At 43.0% G+C, this 22,516-nt stretch overlaps 1 protein-coding gene across 7 annotated transcripts; it reads right to left on the reverse strand.

Moving 5' to 3' along the window:
* Window positions 1-266: 266 nt before the first annotated feature.
* Window positions 267-19,074, reverse strand: LOC102930284 (C-C chemokine receptor type 5). 7 transcript variants are annotated; one of them, XM_027826709.3, is made up of 4 exons: window positions 18,503-19,074; window positions 4,318-4,516; window positions 3,298-3,367; window positions 267-3,192 (listed from the first exon to the last, which is right to left on the reverse strand). In XM_027826709.3, the coding sequence occupies exon 4, from the start codon at window positions 3,179-3,181 to the stop codon at window positions 2,108-2,110; it is 1,074 nt and encodes a 357-aa protein (XP_027682510.1). In that variant the 5' UTR covers window positions 3,182-3,192; window positions 3,298-3,367; window positions 4,318-4,516; window positions 18,503-19,074; the 3' UTR covers window positions 267-2,107. The 7 variants fall into 7 exon arrangements, with proteins under 7 accessions (XP_027682510.1, XP_037746195.1, XP_037746194.1 ...); XM_037890267.2 differs by lacking the exon at window positions 4,318-4,516; XM_037890266.2 differs by lacking the exon at window positions 4,318-4,516 and having other exon boundaries at window positions 3,298-3,370.
* Window positions 19,075-22,516: the final 3,442 nt, after the last annotated feature.

Raw genomic sequence — 22,516 nt, forward strand, 5'->3', positions numbered from 1 at the left:
AGCAGCTGTCACAGGACAGGGTTCCCTCACCCTGAATTCCTTAGTGCAAACAGTTCTCACACAGAACTCGCGGCAAGTTCAACACCAAATGCTTTATTTACAGTGTGAAATAACAGAACAAGTTCCCCAAAGCTCAAGGTTCTTACATTCTCCCTGTTGTGAGTTGGCATGCATATGTGTCTTCTCTCCGTGCGCTGGACCAGCTCTGTGCAGCTAGCTGGCCCAGCAGAACTAGATAGCACTACCCAGAAAAACCACAGACTCGGTTCGGGGGCAAAGGCACTCGGCCAGGTTTATTGCCTACGAAGCATGGGTGTAGCTCCCTGGATCCATGTCTACAGGTACGCTAACACATGTATGCCCGTGACAATGGACTCAGATGAGTCAGCAGCAGGACTTTCTGCTGCTCCCTCGACTGGACAAAGGTGCCCCTTCTTTGATTTCTCTTTGATACATATCAATTACATATTACACTCTTATTACACTCCAGATGTATTGCCAACATGTTACCGACACTACCCCTTGTACCTTCTGGTTCAAACAAAACATCTCCACCCATCGTTCTGTCCTCCTATCCTTGTCTTTACTGTGGGTCGGTGTGTTCCTGTACCATCTCCCAGGATTTTGTTTATACCATAACTCTACATTGGGGTATACCTGTACTAGCCTTCTGGGATGTGTTTACATGAATACTTAGTGCCCAGTACTTCTTAGGAGCATCTGTGTTTTAGCAATGCCAGCCATGTTTTTGCCAAGTTCAGGTACTGGACAGTGAATTTGTAAGCAGGCATTTGCTTTATGACAGGGCTTGACTTTGGCTCATAGCATTGCCTGCCTTTGCTAACTGTGGTTCAGGCCTCAGGTCTTGCACCAGGCCCTGTGCTCCAGGGTCTCTCTCTCTACTACACTCCTAGGCATAGGGTGGTGTGGGGAGAAGAGATCTTTCTTACCTTTTTGAGACTCTTGGCTTCTCAGGTCTTCCCTTGCAGCCTACCCCTCTCCTCTCTTCCTATCTCTCTTTTAGCTGTCCTCAGCTGATGAGATGAGCCACCTGGTTAACTGGTTAATCATTTAGTCTTTAGCCAATTGTTTCCCTAATTTGCCCCATGTAAGGATGCTTACTAAGTGGTGAGTCAGCCTAAGATTATTCACACTCTGTCACAGCCCCTTTAAAGAAAGTTAGCCCTTAAAGGTATAAGTAATTGAATGTTTTAATTACATGCATAAAACTGAATTCTAAATAATTTAATGTAACTCAATAGTCAAGGGGAAAGGATTATTTTAAAGAGATAGTCACTGGTTAATAGAATAGACCTGTTTGCTGCAATTCTGGTTAACAGAAGGTCGGTCATATCCCTCAACAGAAATGTGCACAATCTTTTATTCCCCTGTTTATCCAAACACTCTTTTTCATGGCAATTTAAGAAGGCTTCGTGCCCTGTGGGAAAAATAGGGTAGAAGCATAGCTGTACATTAACCTCCCCCTGCCATATAGGTAGTTGATTATATTATGAAAAAAACACTAACTTTTAAAATTCCTGGTAATTTTAGATCCTTTTATTCTTATTTTGTTGCAAAGCTGTTTTTGTCATCAATTCCCATGAATGAAAAGGGTCGAAGTAAAACAAGGCACATCAAGCCCCATATAAATAACCAAGACACTCTCCTATAGTTGCCTTCCTCCCAGAGTTTTCCTTGTGGTCTTTGCATATAGGAACTGGTTCTTGAAAGAGGACATACCTCATTCTCTGCCCTCTTCGCACCATCTTCTGAATTATATTTCCTGAGGAAATCACACTGACACTTTGTTCATTGGCCAACATCCAGAGAACAAACCCTTATTATATTGGATTCCATGTTGAAGTGGATGCTTATCGAACAGCAGTATTTAGAATTCCTGTGGAGTTGGTAGCATTCACTGCACAGAGAATGAGAATGCCACAATGCCACACAGAAAAATGCTGCAATGCCACAAAAAAAAAATAGCTACTGGGACTGGTAACTGTACAGTTCTTAAGGGCAAACACCATAAAAAAACTGATTCATTCCACAACATTTTAAGTTAAAAGGAGGATGAAACTTTTACTGGCTACATTTCAAATGCACTTTACAAACCAATGGAGATATCATGCTCTGCAGTGGATGGCGTGTATGTGGAGCTAACCCGTTCTAATTTATCACCATGAAGAGCTGGACACGGTTTGCAGAGGTAGATTGCAATGTCTTTTTGGAAAAAGGTATAAAGATATTTCCGAAATTTTTCACCAGCAAAGGCATAGATCACGGGGTTGACACAAGAGTGGAACATTGCAATCGCTTCTGTCACTTGGATTGCTAACTCCAACTGACTGCTGCTCTTACAGTTATTTAGGGAAAATGAATCTTGAAAAGTGTACAGGAGAACAATGATGTTGTATGGTGCCCAGAAGAGAAAATAAACAATCATTAGGATAAAAATAAGTCTGACTGCCTTGTGTTTTTTCTCATTCCTACGTCTCAGTAATATTTTTATAATTTCTATGTAGCAGAAGATCATAATGACAAATGGAATGACAAGTCCCAGGATGTTCATCTTTAAAATCAGGAATTGCTTCCATTCTTTTTCATAATTTGATGGATAATGAGAGCTGCAAGTCCATTGAAGACCTTCCTTTTGAACACTATGGAATATTAACCCTGGAAGAGAGGCTAATATTGCAACACCCCAAACGACAACACTTGTGAGGATGCCATAGGTAACTGTCCTAGCTTTTAAAGCAAACACTGCATGGACAATGGCCAGATATCTATCTATTGTCAAAAGTATTATGAAAAACATTCCGCTGTAGAAGCCAGCATAATAGACCCCTGAAAGAATTTTACACATTGCATTTCCAAAATCCCACTCATGTCCTGCGTAGTAAGCCCAAAATGGCAGGGAAAGAATAAAAAGCAAATCGGAAATTGCCAGATTCAGCAGATAGATGTCAGTCATGCTTCTCAGCCTCTTGTATTTTATCAGGATCAGCACAACTAGTGCATTGCCCACCAGGCCAAATATCAGCACCAAGGAGTACAGCGGTGGCAGAAACTGGGATGCAAATTGTTTGACGTCATTTGAACATGGTGCTGCATCATCCTGTTCATAGTAATATGTTGTTGTCTGTGTCTCCATCTCCAGTTCACTAGTAGAAGTGTTCATTTTGCCCTGGCCTAAGAATGAAGAAATGGATGATTATTTACAGAGTACTGTATAGAATCACAGTGAAACACAGGAATGAAATACATTGTATGGTATAATCATATGTTCATACAAACCATTAAAATGTACTGTGCATGTTGATTTTCACTTCAGAATACCCTTTGCTGTAAGCAGGCAGGATAACAACTGCTGATGTTAAGATGTAAAAACAAAATTGCAGATCACGTTAACAAATAATATAGAATTACCTTACTCTTTAAACTTGCTAAATATTGTTTCCCACTTGTACTATGTATGAGAAGTGTTTGTCTTCATTAAACCATGTGGCTCCATAACACAGGTGAAAACTAACTGCTGACCGACTAATAGCAGAGGCAACTAGTTCAGAGCTGGGATGCTAGGAAGGGGGAGTAAGTGATTTTCAGAAGTGTTAGAATGAACCAAAAAGAGACCAACAGAAAAGAAGAGAAAACAGTTAATATTTTTCAGCTTTCTGAACCACATTCAGATGTCACTAGCCCACACCAAAGCAATAAGCCATGAGTGTGTGTGCATTGGTAGGCTCTGGGTGCAGAAAATCTAAGTAGCATTCCACAGGCAAAAATTTGCAAAATATTATTTGTTGAAAATTATTTGTCTACTTCTAATGCTTATTCTTTCAACAAGTTCTTAAATTTCTCACGTAAAAGGACTTCTCTGTACTTCCGTGTTTGGTTTCCATTGGTTCAGGAAAAAATATGGGCCTGGCAGGGTCCATTTATCCCACTATGGCAATATAAAATGGCCTTAATATCAATGTACATTTATACCTAATTTTAGGGCACTTTATAGTACCAGAGTGGATTAAAGGGGCCCTTGTGTAAATGAGAATAAGGCCTATACTCTTTAGTTAAGAAAATTCTTCCTCTTTGTCCTTAAGGACTTATTTTCATTTATACCCAGGCCACTTTAAACTGCTGTAGTCATGCAAAGGAGGCTTGAAGAAAGTGAGTATAAATATAATCTATTTTTTACTTTAAGGACCTTTTACATCATCAGAGCAATGTCAAGTGGCCTTTCTGTAAATGAGAATTAGGCTCTCTTTTTGTTCTTGTTTTTGTGATAATCTCCTTGTATACAACAAACAGCTGATTTACCTGTTAACTGGGAAAATGTGGAAAAGGAAAGTGGACAACCAGAACCTATGCTGTGGGATGAAATGGCAAGTTTCACCTCTCTTGCAGTTCAGATCAAATTGAAACAATGAAAAATGTTTATATGTAGACTTTTAATGAAAACCAATCACTGTTCTCTACCATCCAAGGAATATTCATCATGTTGTGATCAGCTGCTAACCTGCAAGAGAATTCACAATATGTAAATTGATACTCAAACTCCTCCCTGAATGACATCTAATTATTTAACGGAGTACTTGTGGCACCTTAGAGACTAACCAATTTATTTGAACATAAGCTTTCATGAGCTACAGCTCACTTCATCGGATGCATCCGATGAAGTGAGCTGTAGGTCACGAAAGCTTATGCTCAAATAAATTGGTTAGTCTCTAAGGTGCCACAAGTACTCCTTTTCTTTTTGCAAATACAGACTAACACGGCTCTTACTCTGAAACCCATCTAATTATTTAGAAACCATAATATTTTCTGTGCCATATTCTTGTATTTTAAATCTTTTGTTTAAAAAAATACTCTTACAATGTCCATTTTGAATGTATCCATAGTTAGAATTGATAATCTTGTTCTAATTACTGGATTCTGCTGATATTTAATACTAGATTAAAACGATCCACTTGATTCAAGATTTTATTTCCTCTTATTGCAATGGCCTTTTGCCTGAACTCTAACATGTTATTTCTTCAATATCAGAAATGCCTGTTCTCTGGGGTGTGAAAGTTGGTTGGAGTTAATGATTTAATAGATCTTTTCCATCAGTAACACCAGAGCTAGGGGAGCTATTAGCAGCTGTTTGCAAATTATCTGTGAACAAGTTTTGCTATTTAAATATGCTTGTTATTGAAAAATTTTCAAAGGTTTTATACAAAATATTTCAGCCTATGGATTTCTCATGAATTATTCACTATGAGTATAGCTTTGAAGATTCATTATTTATAAATAAGTATTTGTACTGTGCAATTGATCACCTAAGTCACATGATATTGTTTCCTCTCCTTGCTCAGATGATTGCAACTTTTATAAACAGGAGGGTTTGACTAATTCCTTTCCAGTGTGTACTGTGGTGTGGATGCATCTGCACGAGTTTCTGCGAACATTCTTGCAAACCAAATAACTCATACCAATGTTTACAGAAAACAAATTAAAAGGTTGCAAATACTGAGGAGTTTTTCATGGTTGAGCAAAGGCTACACACATTCTTGCCTTATAGCAGCACTCTTGGAAACTGTAGTGTTTTGAACAACTGTAATATATTTGAAAAAGGACAGATGTTTTGGGTGTGATGTTTGCCACCTCCTCTGCGATGACAGTTTCAGTGGAGGAGCAAAGCACACAAAACTCTTGGTGGTGATAGTTGATACTGCACAGATCTTTTGTTGTGTTTTTCCTGGCTAAGTTGGTGTCATAAATATAAAGGGAAGGGTAAACCCCTTTAAAATCCCTCCTGGTCAGAGGAAATCTCCTCTCACCTGTAAAGGGTTAAGAAGCTAAAGGTAACCTCGCTGGCACCTGACCAAAATGACCAATGAGGAGACAAGATACTTTCAAAAGCTGGGAGGAGGGAGAGAAACAAAGGGTATGTGGGTCTGTCTATATTTTGTCTTTGCCGGGGATAGACCAGGAATGAAGCCTTAGAACTTTTAGTAAGTAATCTAGCTAGGTATGCGTTAGATTATGATTTCTTTAAATGGCTGAGAAAAGAATTGTGCTGAATAGAATAACTATTTCTGTCTGTGTATCTTTTTTGTAACTTAAGGTTTTTTGCCTAGAGGGATTCTCTATGTTTTGAATCTAATTACCCTGTAAGGTATCTACTATCCTGACTTTACAGGGGGGATCTTTTTTTTTATTTCTATTTACTTCTATTTCTATTAAAAGTCTTTTTGTAAGAAAACTGAATGCTTTTTCATTGTTCTCAGATCCAAGGGTTTGGGTCTGTGGTCACCTATGCAAATTGGTGAGGCTTTTTACCAAACCTTGTCCAGGAAGTGGGGTGCAAGGTTGTGGGAAGTATTTTGGGGGGAAAGACGTGTCCAAACAGCTCTTCCCCAGTAACCAGTATTTGTTTGGTGGTGGTAGCGGCCAATCCAAGGACAAAGGGTGGAATATTTTGTACCTTGGGGAAGTTTTGACCTAAGCTGGTAAAGATAAGCTTAGGAGGTTTTTCTTTCATGCAGGTCCCCACATCTGTACCCTAGAGTTCAGAGTGGGGGAGGAACCTTGACAGTTGGGATTCAGCTTTGTGGCTGTACAGTGTTTCAGGAGGTGCTTTGCTGCCCAGTTCCCCAGTGACATTATGGCACCATCTGCGTGCATCAAGAGGAACTCTTCATTCAGTGCTTAATTCATGTCCCTCTCTCGCTGATGGTTAAACATTGTACAGCCTCTGGTTTGCTTGGCCTGTTTAACCAAAAATATATTACTTGCAGATAAATCCCACATTAAAAGAACATTAAGGCTGCAAAGTCTTGCACTGTAAAGTCAGGAAATGCCAGAATGAAGGTTGCCTGTTAGTTAATGCACTCAGAGCCCTAAGGTAGGTCTGTGACATACTGGGACACAATCCAGACTAATGAGTAGCTGTGTCACCTCACTCCTGCCTGCAACCTGGGATGCCCTTTTCAATACCTTGCTACTGTAGTCACTGAAACTGGACTGCTCACAAACAACCACCAGCATGTAAGTCACTCAGAGGTATGTCTGTTTCTGCTGCAGCCAGTCAGCCACACCTTGGCTCTTACCAGCTTTAAAGATTACCCCAGGCTGGCCCCAAAACACTCCCAGTCCCAGATTTCCCCCCAGAAATGTATGTCCTGTACTGCCCAGTGCTCTCCATACAACTATATTGAGCCAATTATTCCTCTAAGGGAATAATATCACAATTTATTACCTTAAATAGTTATCCAGACACTTCAATTTAAACATATTGGATTAGATAAAACAGTAAAACAAATGTATTAACTACAAAGAGAGAGATTTTAAGCGAGTACAAGTAATAAGGCATAAAACTCAGAAATGGTTACAAGAAAAATAAAGATAAAATGCTTACTGGTATCTACTTAAGAAACTATAATATACTTATCATTTAATATGTGGCTCCATGTTTTATTTATTGTGCACCATCCAAGCCCTGCACTGAATACATAATTAATAATTTCCTAAGACTTTTTATGGTGCTCATCACTTGACAATCTGAGTGCCTCGTAAACATCAGTAAGTTTATCTTCAAAACAGCCCTTTGAGGTAAAGGATATTATCCTCATTTTACAGATGAGGAACTGAGGCATAAAAAGATTAAGATAAAAAATGTCCACTAATTTTGTGTGCCGAATTTGAGATCTTTAGGGCTGATTTTTCAGACCATCTAGCATTATGTAACACTTCAAAGCACAGTTCCCATTGACTTCAGTTGAAGTTGTGAGTGCTTAGCACTTCTACAGATCAGACCCTAGGGTCTCAAACTGGGTGCCCAGAAAAAAAGGAACACACAATTAGTGACCTCTTGTGAAAAGTTTGGTTTACATCACTTGTCAAGAATCCCATAAGAACTCTGTGGCAGAACTGCCTGTAAGATATAATCAGAAGAACATTGTGAACATGCTTTTGTTCTGAACATGTCATTTCATTTCAGATGCTCCAGTGGTTCCTATTCTCATGATGCTTTACAACTGATGTTCATAATGTGAAATCCAGGATTGTTCTGTATGTAAGTCCAATGGACCCATTCAGGCTTCTTCATGCAGAGCTAGCCTACCATTCAAGAATAAGAGATCTGAGTTTTCATGAGTCTTAGTTCCTGAGCATGCTGATGAGATGAGTTTCCAGGGGCTCCATAACTGTGCTGACAGCTAAGTGGTTTTTGAGGGCCCTTTATAACTAAATTTGCTAATAGGGTGAGTTTTCAGAGTGCCCTGTGCCTGAGCTTGCTAATAGGAGTTTTCAGGGTCCCCTATACCTGAATTTGCTGTCAAGGGAAAAGGGTAAATTTTGAAGGTTGTCTGAGGGAAGGATTCACTAGTAGTAGGTGCTTTTCAAAGATTTGTGAGCAAACAGTGCTCAGTGGTCAAAAGTTATGGCATGCCCTTACCCCCCAAATTAGTATGCTCCAACATTTTCTTATCTATTTTTTTTAAAAGAATTGCTTCGCCCCTTTGGTTTTCCCCACAACCAGCTGCAGTGATAATGAGAATGCGGGACAATCACCTCAAATGTCTCACTCCTCAATCTGCATTCAAGGATGGCTGATGAGTTTCAAAGGGTTGGATGAATCTCCAAACATTCACCCGACTGAGATAACAGGTGGGAATAAGTTTTGAGACCCCACCTTTGTAGCTGAGGGGCTTTTACTGGTTCCAGGTAGAAATGCAGGATTGCGTGATCCAGAGCACTGAATGGCACATTAAGAGACTTAAGGTTCTGAGCCGGAGCCTAGTGAAGTCAATAGGAGCCTGTCCATTAACTTCAGTGAACTATATACTTCCACTAAATGAAGAGGGGATACTTCTCTTGTAGCTTTCTGTGAGAAACTCTACCATAATCCATAACTGTTTTCCCACAATTGCAGCAGAATCAGACTCTCTTCTTCTCGATATGTGAAGAGGCTAATAGATGGCAGTCTCATGTAGCTTTTCTCTTATGACCTACTGTAATATTCCACATAGCACAAAAATCTAACAGGAAACAAACCAACAAAAACTGACATATGAAATGTTCTGCTTTTAGACTGCTGGTGTCAAAATTTGTTGTATGCAGTGTTCTTGTAGCTAAGTTAGTCCAGGATATTAGAGTGACAGACCTGAAGAAGAGCTTTGGGTTAGCTCAAAAGCTTGTTTCTCTCACCAACAGAAGTTGGTCCAATAAAATATATTACCTCATCCATTTTGTATCAAAATTTAGTAGAAGTGTTCGCTAATTCAGAATCCAATTTTGTCTGCCTCAGCATTTTATTGTACTTTGTGTACAGTCACTCTCACTTTAAAGTCTGTCAGGGTTGTCTACAGAAGAGACTGTACTGAGGCATGCAGGATAACCAGAGCCTGCCTGCCATGAAAAGAGATAAACCATTGAGAAGTGAAGGAGAAGGGGGAAAGATCAAATACTTGGGAGAAAGTTCCATCCCCCAACACCAATCTTAAAATCTGGGTGGAAAATTTCACTATGTGAAGACCCTTTTTAGTAGGAATGATAATGTCCATCTCTGAGGGATGTTTTGTGTTCAGAGATAGCTCTGTTGTGAGAACGTGTGGGTGACAGTTCCCCTTCTCTGGATCATGTAACCTTCATATGGTGGAGATTCAGAGGGTAAGTTTTCTGAGGAAATTTTGACAAAAGCAGAGCTCTATTATCAAGATCCTTCTCATAAGAATATAAGAATGGCCATACTGGGTCAGACCAAAGGTCCATCTAGCCCAGTATCCTGTCTTCTGACAGTGGCCAATGCCAGGTGCCCTGGGGGAATGAACAGAACCGGTAATCGTCAAGTGATCCATTCCCTGTCGCTCATTCCCAGCTTCTGGAAAACAGACCCTAGGGACACCATCCCTGCCCATCCTGGCTAATAGCCATTGATGGAGCTATCCTCCATGAATTTATCTAGTTCTTTTTTGAACCCTGTTGTAGTCTTGGCCTTCACAACATCCTCTGGCAAAGAGTTCCACAGGTTGACTATGCACTGTGTGAAGAAATACTTCCTTTTGTTTGTTTTAAACCTGCTGCCTATTAATTTCATTTGGTGACCCCTGGTTCTTGTGTTATGAGAAGGAGTAAATAACACTTCCTTATTTAATTTTTCCACACCACTTATGATTTTATAGACCTCAATCATATCCCCTCTTAGTCATCTCTTTTCCAAGCTGAAAAGTCCCAGTCTTATTAATCTCTCCTCATACGGAAGCCGTTTCATACCCCTAATCATTTTTGTTTCCCTTTTCTCTCAAACACTATCTCCAAGGCTAAATCACAACTGCTTCTATCTTATGGGCAAATCAAGTGTGCATGAGTAGACAAACACATGCAATAAAGCAGTGGTTTTCAACCTGTGGTCCGCAGACTATGTCTAAGATTTTCCTCCATTTGAAATTTTTAGGGGTCCGCAAATGAAAAAAGGTCGAAAACCTCTGCGATAAAGTATCAACTTTTTGCAATTAGTACAAAACTAGAAATGTATTCTCTAAAATACCAGCAGGAAATTCATTCCTCTCATCCACACAGAGATTCCTAGTTAAGAAAGATTCCAAGGAGTAGGATCTTCTATACAATTTGCAAAGGAAATCACTATTTGCATGTATTTTTTAAGAAATTGAGTCTAATAATTATTTCTGCTTGTGTATATTCAGAGCAGAGGAGTGTTCAGCTCTTGAAAAGAGGTCTGTCTGCTACTCACTTAACAGTAACCCAGGGATATTTCAGGCATCTTTAGGAAATGCTGCCTGCAGAATCATCCCCAAAGAAAGCCACATTTCGCACAGTAAGTTCCCATAGGCTTTTTGGGGGATGGTTCTACAGAGGACAGCTATCTTCTTGGCTTCTTCCCCTCCTGCTCTCCACCCACCTGCTGAAACTGGGGAAGCTTGCAGGGGGTAAAGTGTGGATTATGTTGTTGTTGTTCATCTTCCCACACACCTTCCATACATACAGGCCAGTTTTGCTGGGTATTGTTGCAGTTTCTGGCCTGTCTGTGCACATGGTGGGTGACTAGATGGTTTAGACTTCAATTTAATTAAAGCTTAAGACCTTAGCCCTGGTCTACACTATGAGTTTAGGTCGAATTTAGCAGCATTAGATCGATTTAACCCTGCACCTGTCCACACGACGAAGCCATTTTTGTCAACTTAAAGGGCTCTTAAAATCGATTTCTGTACTCCTCCCTGATGAGGGGATTAGCGCTGAAATTGACATAGCCAGGTCGAATTTGGGGTAGTGTGGATGCAATTCGACAGTATTGGCCTTGGGGAGCTATCCCAGAGTGCTCCATTGTGACCGCTCTGGACAGCACTTTCAACTCAGATGCACTAGCCAGGTACACAGGAAAGGCACCGGGAACTTTTGAATTTCATTTCCTGTTTGGCCAGAGTGGCGAGGTCATCAGCAGAGGTGACCATGCAGAGCTCATCAGCACAGGTGACCATGCAGTCCCAGAATCGCAAAAGAGCTCCAGCATGGACCAAACGGGAGGTATTGGATCTGATCGCTGTATGGGGAGACAAATCTGTGCAATCAGAACTCTGTTCCAAAAGATGAAATGCCAAAATATTTGAAAAAATCTCCAAGGGCATGAAGGACAGAGGCTATAACCGGGACCCGCAGCAGTGCCATGTGAAACTTAAGGAGCTAAGGCAAGCCTACCAAAAATCCAAAGAGGCAAACAGCTGCTCCAGGTCAGACCCCCAGACATGCCGCTTCTATGATGAGCTGCATGCCATTCTAGGTGGTGCCCTACCACTACCCCACCCCTGTACGTGGACTCCTGCAAGGGGGGAGTCACACGCAACGGGGATGAGGATTTTGGGGAAGAGGAAGATGATGAGGAGGAGGAGGATGAAACCGTTCTTCCCAACAGCCAGGAACTGTTTATCACCCTGGAGTCAATACCCTCCCAACGCTCCCAAGGTGGGCTCCCAGACCTTGAAGGCAGAGACGGTACCTCTGGTGAGTGTACCTTTGTAAATATAACACATGGTTTAAAAGCAAGCATGTTTAATGATTAATTTGCCCTGAAGGCGAAAAAAATGCACTTGTGATTAAATGTTCTCTGAGCTCATGCAGTCTTCCCGCACTGAAAGAGCTGAGCAGAATGTGTGGAGGCAAGCAATGTCAGAGTCCAGGAAAGCACAAAATGAATGCAAGGACAGGAGGGACGTATGAGAGGAGATGTGGTGGGAGCAACAGGAGAGGTGGTGGCAGCATGATGAGAGGAGGCAGGATGCAATGCTGAGGCTACTGGAGGATCAAACGGATATGCTCCGGCATATGCTTGACCTGCAGGAAAGACAGCAGGAGCACAGACCGCCGCTGCAGCCCCTGTGTAACCAACTGCCCTCCTCCCCAAGTTCCATATTGTCCTCACCCAGACACACAAGAATGCGGGGGGGGGGGGACCCTCCAGGCACCGAACCACTCCATCCCCTGGCATTCAAGAAGTTTTGAAGTGCAGTGTGGCCTTGTCCTTCCCTCCTCTCCTCCTCTACCACCCCACCCGGTGCTTCCCTCCTCCCCCACCCCTCCCGGGCTACCTTGGCAGTTATCCCCCTATTTGTGTGAGAAATTAATAAAGAATGCATGAATTTGAAACAACAATGACTTTATTGCCTCTGCAAGTGGTGATCAAAGGCAGAAGGGGAGGGCGGTTGGCTTACAAGGAAGTAGAGTGAACCAAGGGGGTGGGTTTTCATCAAGGAGAAACAAACAGAACTGTCACACCGTAGCCTGGCCAGTCATTAAACTGGTTTTCAAAGCTTCTCTGATGTGCAGCATGCCCTGCTATGCTCTTCTAACCGCCCTGGTGTCTGGCTGCGCGTAATCAGCGGCCAGGTGATTTGCCTCAACCTCCCACCCCGCCATAAATGTCTCCCCCTTACTCTCACAGATATTGTGGAGCGCACAGCAAGCAGTAATAACAGTGGGAATATTGGTTTCACTGAGGTCTAACCGAGTCAGTAAACTGCGCCAGCGCGCTTTTAAATGTCCAAATGCACATTCTACCACCATTCTGCACTTGCTCAACCTGTAGTTGAACAGCTCCTGACTACTGTCCAGGCTGCCTGAGTATGGCTTCATAAGCCATGGCATTAAGGGGTAGGCTGGGTCCCCAAGGATAACTATAGGCATTTCAACATCCCCAACGGTTATTTTCTGGTCTGGAAAGTAAGTCCCTTCTTGTAGCTGTTCAAACAGACCAGAGTTCCTGAAGATGTGAGCATCATGTACCTTCCCCAGCCCATCCCACGTTGATGTTGGTGAAACGTCCCTTGTGATCCACCAGTGCTTGCAGCACCACTGAAAAGTACCCCTTTCGGTTTATGTACTGGCTGCCAAGGTGGTCCAGTCCCAAGATAGGGATATGCTTTCAGTCTATCGCCCCACCACAGTTAGGGAACCCCATTGCAGCAAACCCATCCACTATGATCTGTACATTTCCCAGAGTCACTACCCTTGATAGCAGCAGCTCAGTGATTGCGTTGGCTACTTGGATCACAGCAGCCCCCACAGTAGATTTGCCCACTCCAAATTGATTCCCGACTGACCGGTAGCTGTCTGGCGTTGCAAGCTTCCAGAGAGCTATCGCCACTCGCTTGTGAACTGTGAGGGCTGCTCTCATCTTGGTATTCTTGCACCTCAGGGCAGGGGAAAGCAAGTCACAAAGTTCCATGAAAGTGCCCTTACGCATGCGAAAGTTTTGCAGCCACTGGGAATTGTCCCAGACCTGCAACACTATGGGGTCCCACCAGTCTGTGCTTGTTTGCCGAGCCCAGAATTGGCATTCCATGGCATGAGCCTGCCCCATTGCCACCAGGATGTCCAAATTGCTGGGGCCCGTACTTTGAGAGAAGTCTGTGTCCATGTCCTCATCACTCTCGTCACTATGCTGCTGTCACCTCCTCACCTGCTTTTGCAGGTTCTGGTTCTGCACATACTGCAGGATAATGCGTGAGGTGTTTACAATGCTCATAACTGCTGTGATGATCTGAGTGGGCTCCATGCTTGCTGTAGTATGGCGTCTGCAGGAGAGCAGGAGAGCAGAGTTGCAGTGGAAGTGGTGGCTGACGACGGATGCCATGAGAATAGATATTTATAGAGAATGACGAGAGTACCTGAGAGGTGGATTCATGACAGCAGGAGAGCAAAGTTGCAGCGGAAGCGGGAGCCCATGACAGCCAACATGGAGAAATTCTCTACCGAGACAAGAGCAGGAGAGCAGAGTGGCAGCGGAAGCAGTGGTTCAATGACGATGGTTAGCAGTCCTACTGCACCGTCTGCTGAAAGCAGTATGGCGGCCGCACGGAAAAAAGGTGCAAAATGATTGTCTGCCGTTGCTTTCACGGAGGGAGGGGCGACTGACGACATATACCCAAAACAACCCGCAACTATGTTTTTGCCCCATGAGGCATTTGGAGCTTAACCCAGAATTCCAATGGGCGGCGGAGACTGCGGGAACTGTGGGATCGCTACGCACAGTGCAACGCTCCAAAAGTCGACGCTTGCCTCGGTACTGTGGACGCACTCCACCGACCTAATGCGCTTAGTGGGGACACACACAATCGACTGCATAAAATCGCTTCCTAAAAAAATCAACTTCTATAAATTTGACCTAATTTCATAGTGTAGACATACCCTTAGAGAAGGGGCGCTGTCACCAGCTCTTATCCCTTCAAGGCCTGGAAACATCCTTGCACTCAGCATTTTCAGAAGTTCAGCAACTCTGTAGTTTGGCTTTCACTGTGTCTACTTCCAATTGATTTGTCATCTTGTCATGTGGAATTCATTAACAAAAATACTCTTTCAGCATCTTCTTTGCTACATGAAATAGAAAGTATGTAAGAACCTGGGTTTTTTTTTCTCAAATTCTTGAAGTTTCTGCTTCCAGTTGGGTTTGTCATCTTGAAAATCAAAGTATTTCTCTTCAGTACTTGTGCAGTCTAGAAACTCAGGAGACAAAATGACTTTAGATTGTACAAAATTCTTCACATAACTCATCCATGTCAGTAACTTTATCAGTTTTGCATGCTTCAGCTTCAGTAAATTCTTCAAAGGAACACTTTTGCCAATAAGACAGTTTCTTGTGCACATTGTTTTCACTGAGGTTATATCTGTTTTGTAAATAATTTTGAGCTAGCTGATAAAAAAAAGCAGAACCCCCTGTTTCTCACTTCCTTCATTCACTTTCACTGAGATTCTTTAGTTTGAAAGTCACAACATAACACAAATGTTTTCATTTATTCTGCATTCTAGTTTCTTGTCTACACTAGATATCAATTTGAACAATGAAGTTACTGTGAATGAGTTTGACTTCAGAGCTTTAGTAGTGTCTGTGAATATTTTTAGAGCACGGCTCAAGAAGAAACAGTACAATTCAGCAATTTCATTCCAAAACTATCCCATATTACTCTAGGACATTCATCTGTCTCCAAAGATAGAAAGTGACTTGTAAGCTCTTTCCAACACATTGCTACTGAGTTAATAGCAGGTACAAGTGACAGCCAATGTGTGACTACATGACATAGAATTTTACTGTGTTCTACCCCAGCAAATTCACAAAACTCTTTAAGCTGATGAATTCTTAGTGAGTGAATGCTAAAATGGCTGTAAACTTTTAAAACTAGGTTTTGTACATCAATGTTGAGTTTGGTTACTGCACATCTTGTGCTGTTGTGTGTGAAGACCTAAACAATGGGCAGCAAGAAGATCCTGGTTTTTCTCTTTCTATTTTTGTAAAACACTGTCAAATATAGAAAAATTAACACTCGTGCTGTCTGTTTGGTATAGTATGGTATGGTGCTGTATGACTAGCAGATATTTCCCAAGTTGTTCATTTGGAGAAGCAAGAGGGGCTCAGAATTGCAGCTCTGACTGACTCATTTATGTCATCACAGCTCATTGCTCAAGGAGCATGCTACATTTGAAACTAAGTTGATTTAAATCTCCAAAGGTTGTTTGATCAAAACCTCCTCACAGGAGTCAGTGAGAATGAATGTTGCAAAACTACAAGAGAACGAGCCATATCAGAGGGTGGAGTTTCCCTCATCAGCAGTGCTAGCTCACAGAACAAAAACACACACCCAAGTTTTCCTTCCCTTTTCAGGGTCCAAATACAAGGCTTTCCCTTGGCAATGGATAAACAGGTAAAAACAAGTGGAGGCCCCCCCTTTAACAGGCTATGGTGTTCTTTGATTTAAGCTGCAATGTTCACATGACTGGTGATTTGGATGAGGTCTGGTGGTGGGGGAAGAATTTACCTTCAGCAACTCTTAATCGCTATTGTGGTTAAGTCTGTCAAGGGTAGCTAGAGCTTTGCACAGATGCAGTTTCAGATGCAGTTTGTGTAAGCCCCAAATCTAAATGAAATCAAATACTGAGCCACCCTCTTCGCAGGCATTGGAAGGGAGTTGCTGATTGGTTCCTTCCAGCAGGCATGGCTCAATATCTCTGCCCTGGATTTAACAGAGTAACTCTCTGGGCAGAAGGAACACTGAGACTCTCCGCAGGGAAACCCCTAGGACCAGCCAACCTTGGGGAGAAAGCAAGGGTTCACTCTTCTCTTGCTCTATTTGAGTTATCAACTAAGTCACACACTTTGTGTCTTATGTAGGCCAAGCATGTTCACCCACTAAGGGCTCCACACATCACTCCATTCACCACCCTGAAATTCCTCGTGTGCCACCCTCCCATCCCCAGGGCTGACCGTAAGTGTTTTGTTGCTCAGGGAGATAAATGTTTTCAGCGCCTCTACACAAGGCACACGTGCAGTCATACAAATCTTGTTTATTTGGCACCTCCAAATGTTGGTGCCCAGGGTGGCTGCCTTGACCATCCACCCCTAAAGCTGGCCCTGCCCATCCCCCTCTATTTCCAGGACTCCCTACAGCTCCCCAAATTTCCCTCTGCCAAGGGTTCTGTGTGCCCCCCTTCTCCCTTCCCTCTCTTTCACACCTTCCCACCCACCAGGGGTTCTGTGTGCCATGCCACCTTTCCCCAGACAAGGTCCTTCAATCCCCCCATCAGGGGTTCTGTGCCCCCAATCTTCCCTTTTCAAATACCCCCTTCACTCCCATGCTACAGGCCCTGTCTGCCCCGCATTCTCGTCCTTAAATCCAATGCTAGGGGATTATGGGGCTCCTTCCCCTCCCATACCAGGGACTATGTGCACTCCCCTATTTCCCTCTCCCTCCACTCCATTATTTGTCTTCTTTCTGTCTGTGAGAGGACAAGTAGAGATGAGATATTGTATTATTCAGAAAGTGTTAATGGGTGTCCACCAACCAGTTGTTTGGTCTACAGCCAGTTGCAGAAGTGCTTGAAGCCATGGATCTGCAAAACAGCAGGGGTTCCATGTGTCCCTCATTCCCCCCCCTCCAGCCCTTTCAGTTTTCTGATTTTCCCAAAAACCAACAGAGAGCTCTGACTGTTGATGCCTAGAACATTCCCTGAAATTTTGCAAGTGATCAGATGTGGAGCTCAAAAGTTATAGTGTTACAGACAGAATGCTTTTGAGTTGAGTATAATGCCAATAAAACCCAAGGAAATGGAGTAAGTGTGAACTACATTCTGTTCAGAGCAGGGTGAAATTACTACTCCATTTTCTAAGGTATAATCCAAGCCCAAAGGCAAGTCTTCCCCTTCCTAGAATTTAATAAACACAACACAGTCTTTTCTAGAGGTCAATCTTCCTTTGGATAATACTGGCCTCTTCCTTCCTATACATGACAGCTGAGCCCTGAACACTGAGACCCAGCTGCATCTGCTCTCAAATCACTTACCTCTTGCCAGTATGGTTCCATATCCCTAAAGATTTGTCAGGAAAATGATAGGTTTGGCCCTACCTGGATGAAACCTGGCTTTGCTCTCTGGGGACTTCCAAGACCCAGATGCTTTATATTCCTCACTAAAAGCAAAATGACATTCTTGCAAAAATTGCAAGTTCCTGAGCCTTTTTTGCTGTTAAATACAAATAGTTGATTTAAAGGATCACAATCAAAAGATAATGTTTTTCCTTACATTGTAGCTTCCCATTTAAAAAAGTGGAACATTAACTATCAGTATAGCAAGACCACACAATATTAATTCCACACATAGACAAGATGCTAGCTGTAACCGACCTTCCAAAAATGCATTGTTTTGGCATCAACGTGTCCTATATTCTCAACATATTCAGAAAAACACATGTATAATACTTTTTTCCCTGTAGCAGAGGTGCCCGTGAAAGGGTTGTACAAACATTGATGAATTAAGCTTCACAATACAGTAGAACCTCAGAGTTACAAACACATCGGGAATGGAGGTTGTTCGTAACTCTGAACAAAACGTTACAATTGTTCTTTCAAAAATTTACATCTGAACATTGACTTAATACAGCTTTGAAACTTTACTATGCAGAAGAAAAATGCTGCTTTTAACCATCTTAATTTAAATGAAACAAGTACAGAAACAGTTTCCTTACCTTGTCAAATCTTTTTTTTTAAACTTTCCCCTTTTTAGTAGTTTATGTTTAACACAGAACTGTACTGTGTTATTTGCTGCTTTTTTGTCTCTGCTGCTGCTTGATTGTGTACTTCCAGTTCCAAATGAGGTGCGTGGTTGACCAGTCAGCTCGTAACTCTGGTGTTCGTAACTCTGAGGTTCTACTGTAGCACAGTGAGTAAGAGAAACCAGGGCACAAAGAGATGAAGTGAATTCCTCAAGGTCACCAAGCAAGTCTGTGACAGAGGTGGTAATAGGACTCAGCACTCCAGAGGCCAGTCCTGTGCTTTAATTACTAGGCTCTACTTCCTCCCATATGATTGATTCAAAGAAAATCAGATTGAGCAATTCAAACAGGGTAGAGAATTTAACAGCTCCTGCAGTCACAACCCTTTCAGAGTGGGATGATATATATAAAAAGTGGGATAATGCTCTATACCAGAGATTCGCTATCCTGGGGTTCACAGCCAGATATCAGAGGGTCATGACCACCCTGCCCTTCCTATTTTGCTAAATGGGGAAGGTGGGTCTCAGTACCAAAAAGGAAGCGAACCACTGCTCTATCCTATATAACTACAACTGATAATTTACAATGGAATTGCACATGATATGAAAGCAGGGCTTACACCAAGTGTTTGTACTGCAAGTTCCAGTGCAGTTTTTCTGGACCACTCCTGCCACAGATTTTAATTCTCTCTAAGCAGTAGAAAGCCTCTTTACATGTGGTGATAAGATGTTAAATGGTACAGCTTCAGCATAGTGCAATAGAAGTTGCAAGCTCAGCTCATGGCATGCAATAAAACTGACACCTTCTAGATCAGATATGAAGGGTTTTATGTTTAATGTGCTCGTGTTCTTAGATGAAGCCATCTTCAAATCAAAGTTTTCCAGAAACGGTTTCAAAACCAAAATCCGGAGTTGTTTTTAATATAATGTTTGTCAGAGATTTTTCAACAAGACTGCTCCTGTTTGTCCTGATAGCTTTGGTCAGCATCTCATTCCACTGCATTCCCAACTATCTCAATCCCTATCTTGTTTCCTACCCGGTTTCCTGCTCAAATGGTTCTGAAAGACTGCATCCCTTGCTTCATTACACCATCATTCATATTAATTCTTAATCATTTACTATACCTTTTCATACGTGAGCGAGAAAGAGAGAGAGAGAGAGAGAGAGAGAGAGAGAGAGAGAGAGAGAGAAGATAGTCACTGATTTACCAAGCTTCTTATGGAAAATAACTGTGTCTCTGTTTTTGTGACCAGTAGGGTGATTAACCCTGTCTACTTCTTCAGAAACTAGGAAACATGGAGCTTCCTGTGTCAAGAGAACTCTGCTGCATCTCAGATGTTTTGTAAGCATTATTACAATAAGTGAAGGAGCAGTTCTTCTTTTCTAAAAATGGACCTTCAACAACCAGTTCCATCTAGAACTTAATGGAGACCTTACAGTGCTGAATTTTGAGAGTGCATCCTGCAGATACACTAGCCCAGATACTGTGTCACGACTGGATTGTGAACAGTCATACTTAGTAGACAGAGCATGAGTCAGGCCAAGTTGGGTACCAGAGGGTCAGATACCGAGACGGGCCAGAGGACAAACCAAGAGTCAGGTATCAGGAGGCAGGCGGGGTCAGAAGCCAGAGTCTGGGATCTTTCACACAGAGGGTCTGAAGCAAGGCAGTCTGCACTGTTGCTCAGACAACTCTCTATCATGGCTTCCTGGCTTATGAACCAGTGCCAGCCAATCAGTGGGCTGCAAGAAGCTGCCACTCAGGTCCAGCTGAGCATTACTTCCTGCTGGGCCCAGCCTAACAGGGTCCTCCCACGGGAGCCTAGCTTAAGTCTTCTGAGGTGATGTTGAGGTGTCAGTGGCCCATGGTCCCCAGTTCTAGTCCTGTAGGTTCTTATATCAACTTCTCCTTCAGGTCCCTCTTTGGGGTGGTGCAAGTCCAGGCGTGTCTGGGTGAGCCTTGTGAAATTCCTCCACCAGGTCAGGGGTGTGAATATGTAAGGCAGGCTCCCATGCATGCTTTTCAGGGCTATAAACTTCCCAGTCCATCAGATAATACAGGTGGCCATGTACCCATCAGGATTTGAGGGTGACATGCACTTTATATTCCTTTTAATGGCCCTGGATTTCAACTGGTGGAGGTGGTCATGTGGTTCAGTCAGGGAAGGGGTTCTCTGTGAAAGGCTTCAGAAGGGAAACATGGAAAACTCTGTATTTTGAGAGATGGGGGAAGCTTGAGTTTCAATGTAATCGAGTTATTCTGCCGGCATATTGGGAAGAATCCCAGGAACTCATGGTCCAATTTGCAGCAAGGTTTCTTGGTCTGTAGGTGTTTGGCAGAGAACCATACCTACTGTAAATACTGGAGCTTCTTTTCACCAACAGTTCACATGCCTCTTTTAGGCCTTCTTAGCCTCTAAGTGGTTCTTGAGTTCTTACTGAACCAGAGCCAATCAGTGATGATGGGGTCTGAGGAGGCCACTGGTAATGCTGGTTGAAAACAGGGGTGGAAGCTGTAATTAGCAAAGAAGGGGTTCCTACCTGTAGAGGCATGATTGGAGTTATTGTAGGAAAACTCTGAGTGTAGCAGAAGCATGGACCAGTTGTCTTGATGATAATTTATAAAGCATCTCAAGTACTGTTCCAATACTTGATTCACTCATTCTGTTTGTCCATATGTTTGGGGGTGGTATGCAGTGGAGGTGAATATCCAGATGTCCAGTAGACTGAATGCTTCACACCAGAAGTGAGAGATGAATTGTGGGCTTCACTTGGAAACTATGTGGTCTGGGAGTCCCTGGAGCTGGATCATGTTGTGCAGTAGGAGTTGGGCAGTAGTCTCGGCAGAAGGGAGCTGCTTGCAGGAGACGAAGCAGGCCATTTTGATCAGGCAGTCCATAACTGGCAAGACTAGGGTGTAGCCATAAGACGGTGGGAGCTCCACAATAAATTCTAGGCTAATAGCAGACCAAGGCCTAGTCAAAGTCTCCAGGGGTACTAAGATGCCAAGGGGTCTGGTTCAGGGTGTCAGTATGGACACATCACTCACAGGAATCCACATATGCTTGGACCTCAGCCTGCATGCAGGGCCACCAGAAATAACTGGCAACCATGCAGGGGGTCTTCTGGCAGACAAAGTGCCCTGCCAATGGAGCACCATAATACAACCATAGGATCTCCAGTCAGGGGTGCTTGGGGGCACATATACGTGCTCAAAGTACGTTACACCATCCCGCATGAAACAAAGGGGCTGTATCCCTAGGGCAAGTGGGTCTTCCTTTGAGGCAGACTGGAAGAGGGAGAGCAGGTCTCGCTGGATTGTGGCACTGGCAAAGTTACCAGGCTTGAGGAGTAGGGGTCTCAGAAGCTGGTTGATCAATTCCCTGGTGGTATTTCCCCTTCCACAATAGAGAATCGGCTTTCCCATTTTGCGTTCCTGAGTTGTAGGTAATCATGAATTCGAACGAAGAAAATAAAAAGACCTACCTTAGCTACCTCTAGTTCGATGCTCAGGCCTTGCAGAAATACCCGAGGTTCTTATGATCGGTGAAGATCAGTACTGGGTGTCGAGCCACCTCCAGGCGATGATGCCATTCTTCAAATGCAGTTTTTATGGCAAGCAGCTCCTTATCCAGTATATCATAGTTTATCTCCATGGGGGTAAGCTTCCAGGAATAAAATGCACATGGGTGCAGAACTGACTGGGGTCTGAGTTGCTGTGAGAGTACTGCTCCTAGGACCACACTGGGCATATCTGCTTCCACTATAAATGGATGATTTGGGTCAGGGTGTGCCAGGATCGGTGCTGTGGTGAAGGTGGCCCCTAGCTGGTCAAAAGCGAGCTGGTCTTTGTATGACCAAGCAAATCAGATGGCTTTGTGCAGGAGGGAATTCAGCGGGGTTAGTAATTGAGAGAAGTTGGTGATTAATCTCCTATAAAAATTTGCAAAGGATGGACATAAGGGTACAGTCTGTCACAAGACCTTA

This window comes from Chelonia mydas, chromosome 2 (assembly GCF_015237465.2).
Source record: "Chelonia mydas isolate rCheMyd1 chromosome 2, rCheMyd1.pri.v2, whole genome shotgun sequence".
Lineage (NCBI taxonomy): Eukaryota > Metazoa > Chordata > Testudines > Cheloniidae > Chelonia > Chelonia mydas.

Coding starts and splice junctions, on each gene's coding strand:
- LOC102930284 (XM_037890267.2), bottom strand. CDS start 3,181: ATGAACACTTCTACTAGTGAACTGGAGATGGAGACACAGACAACAACA.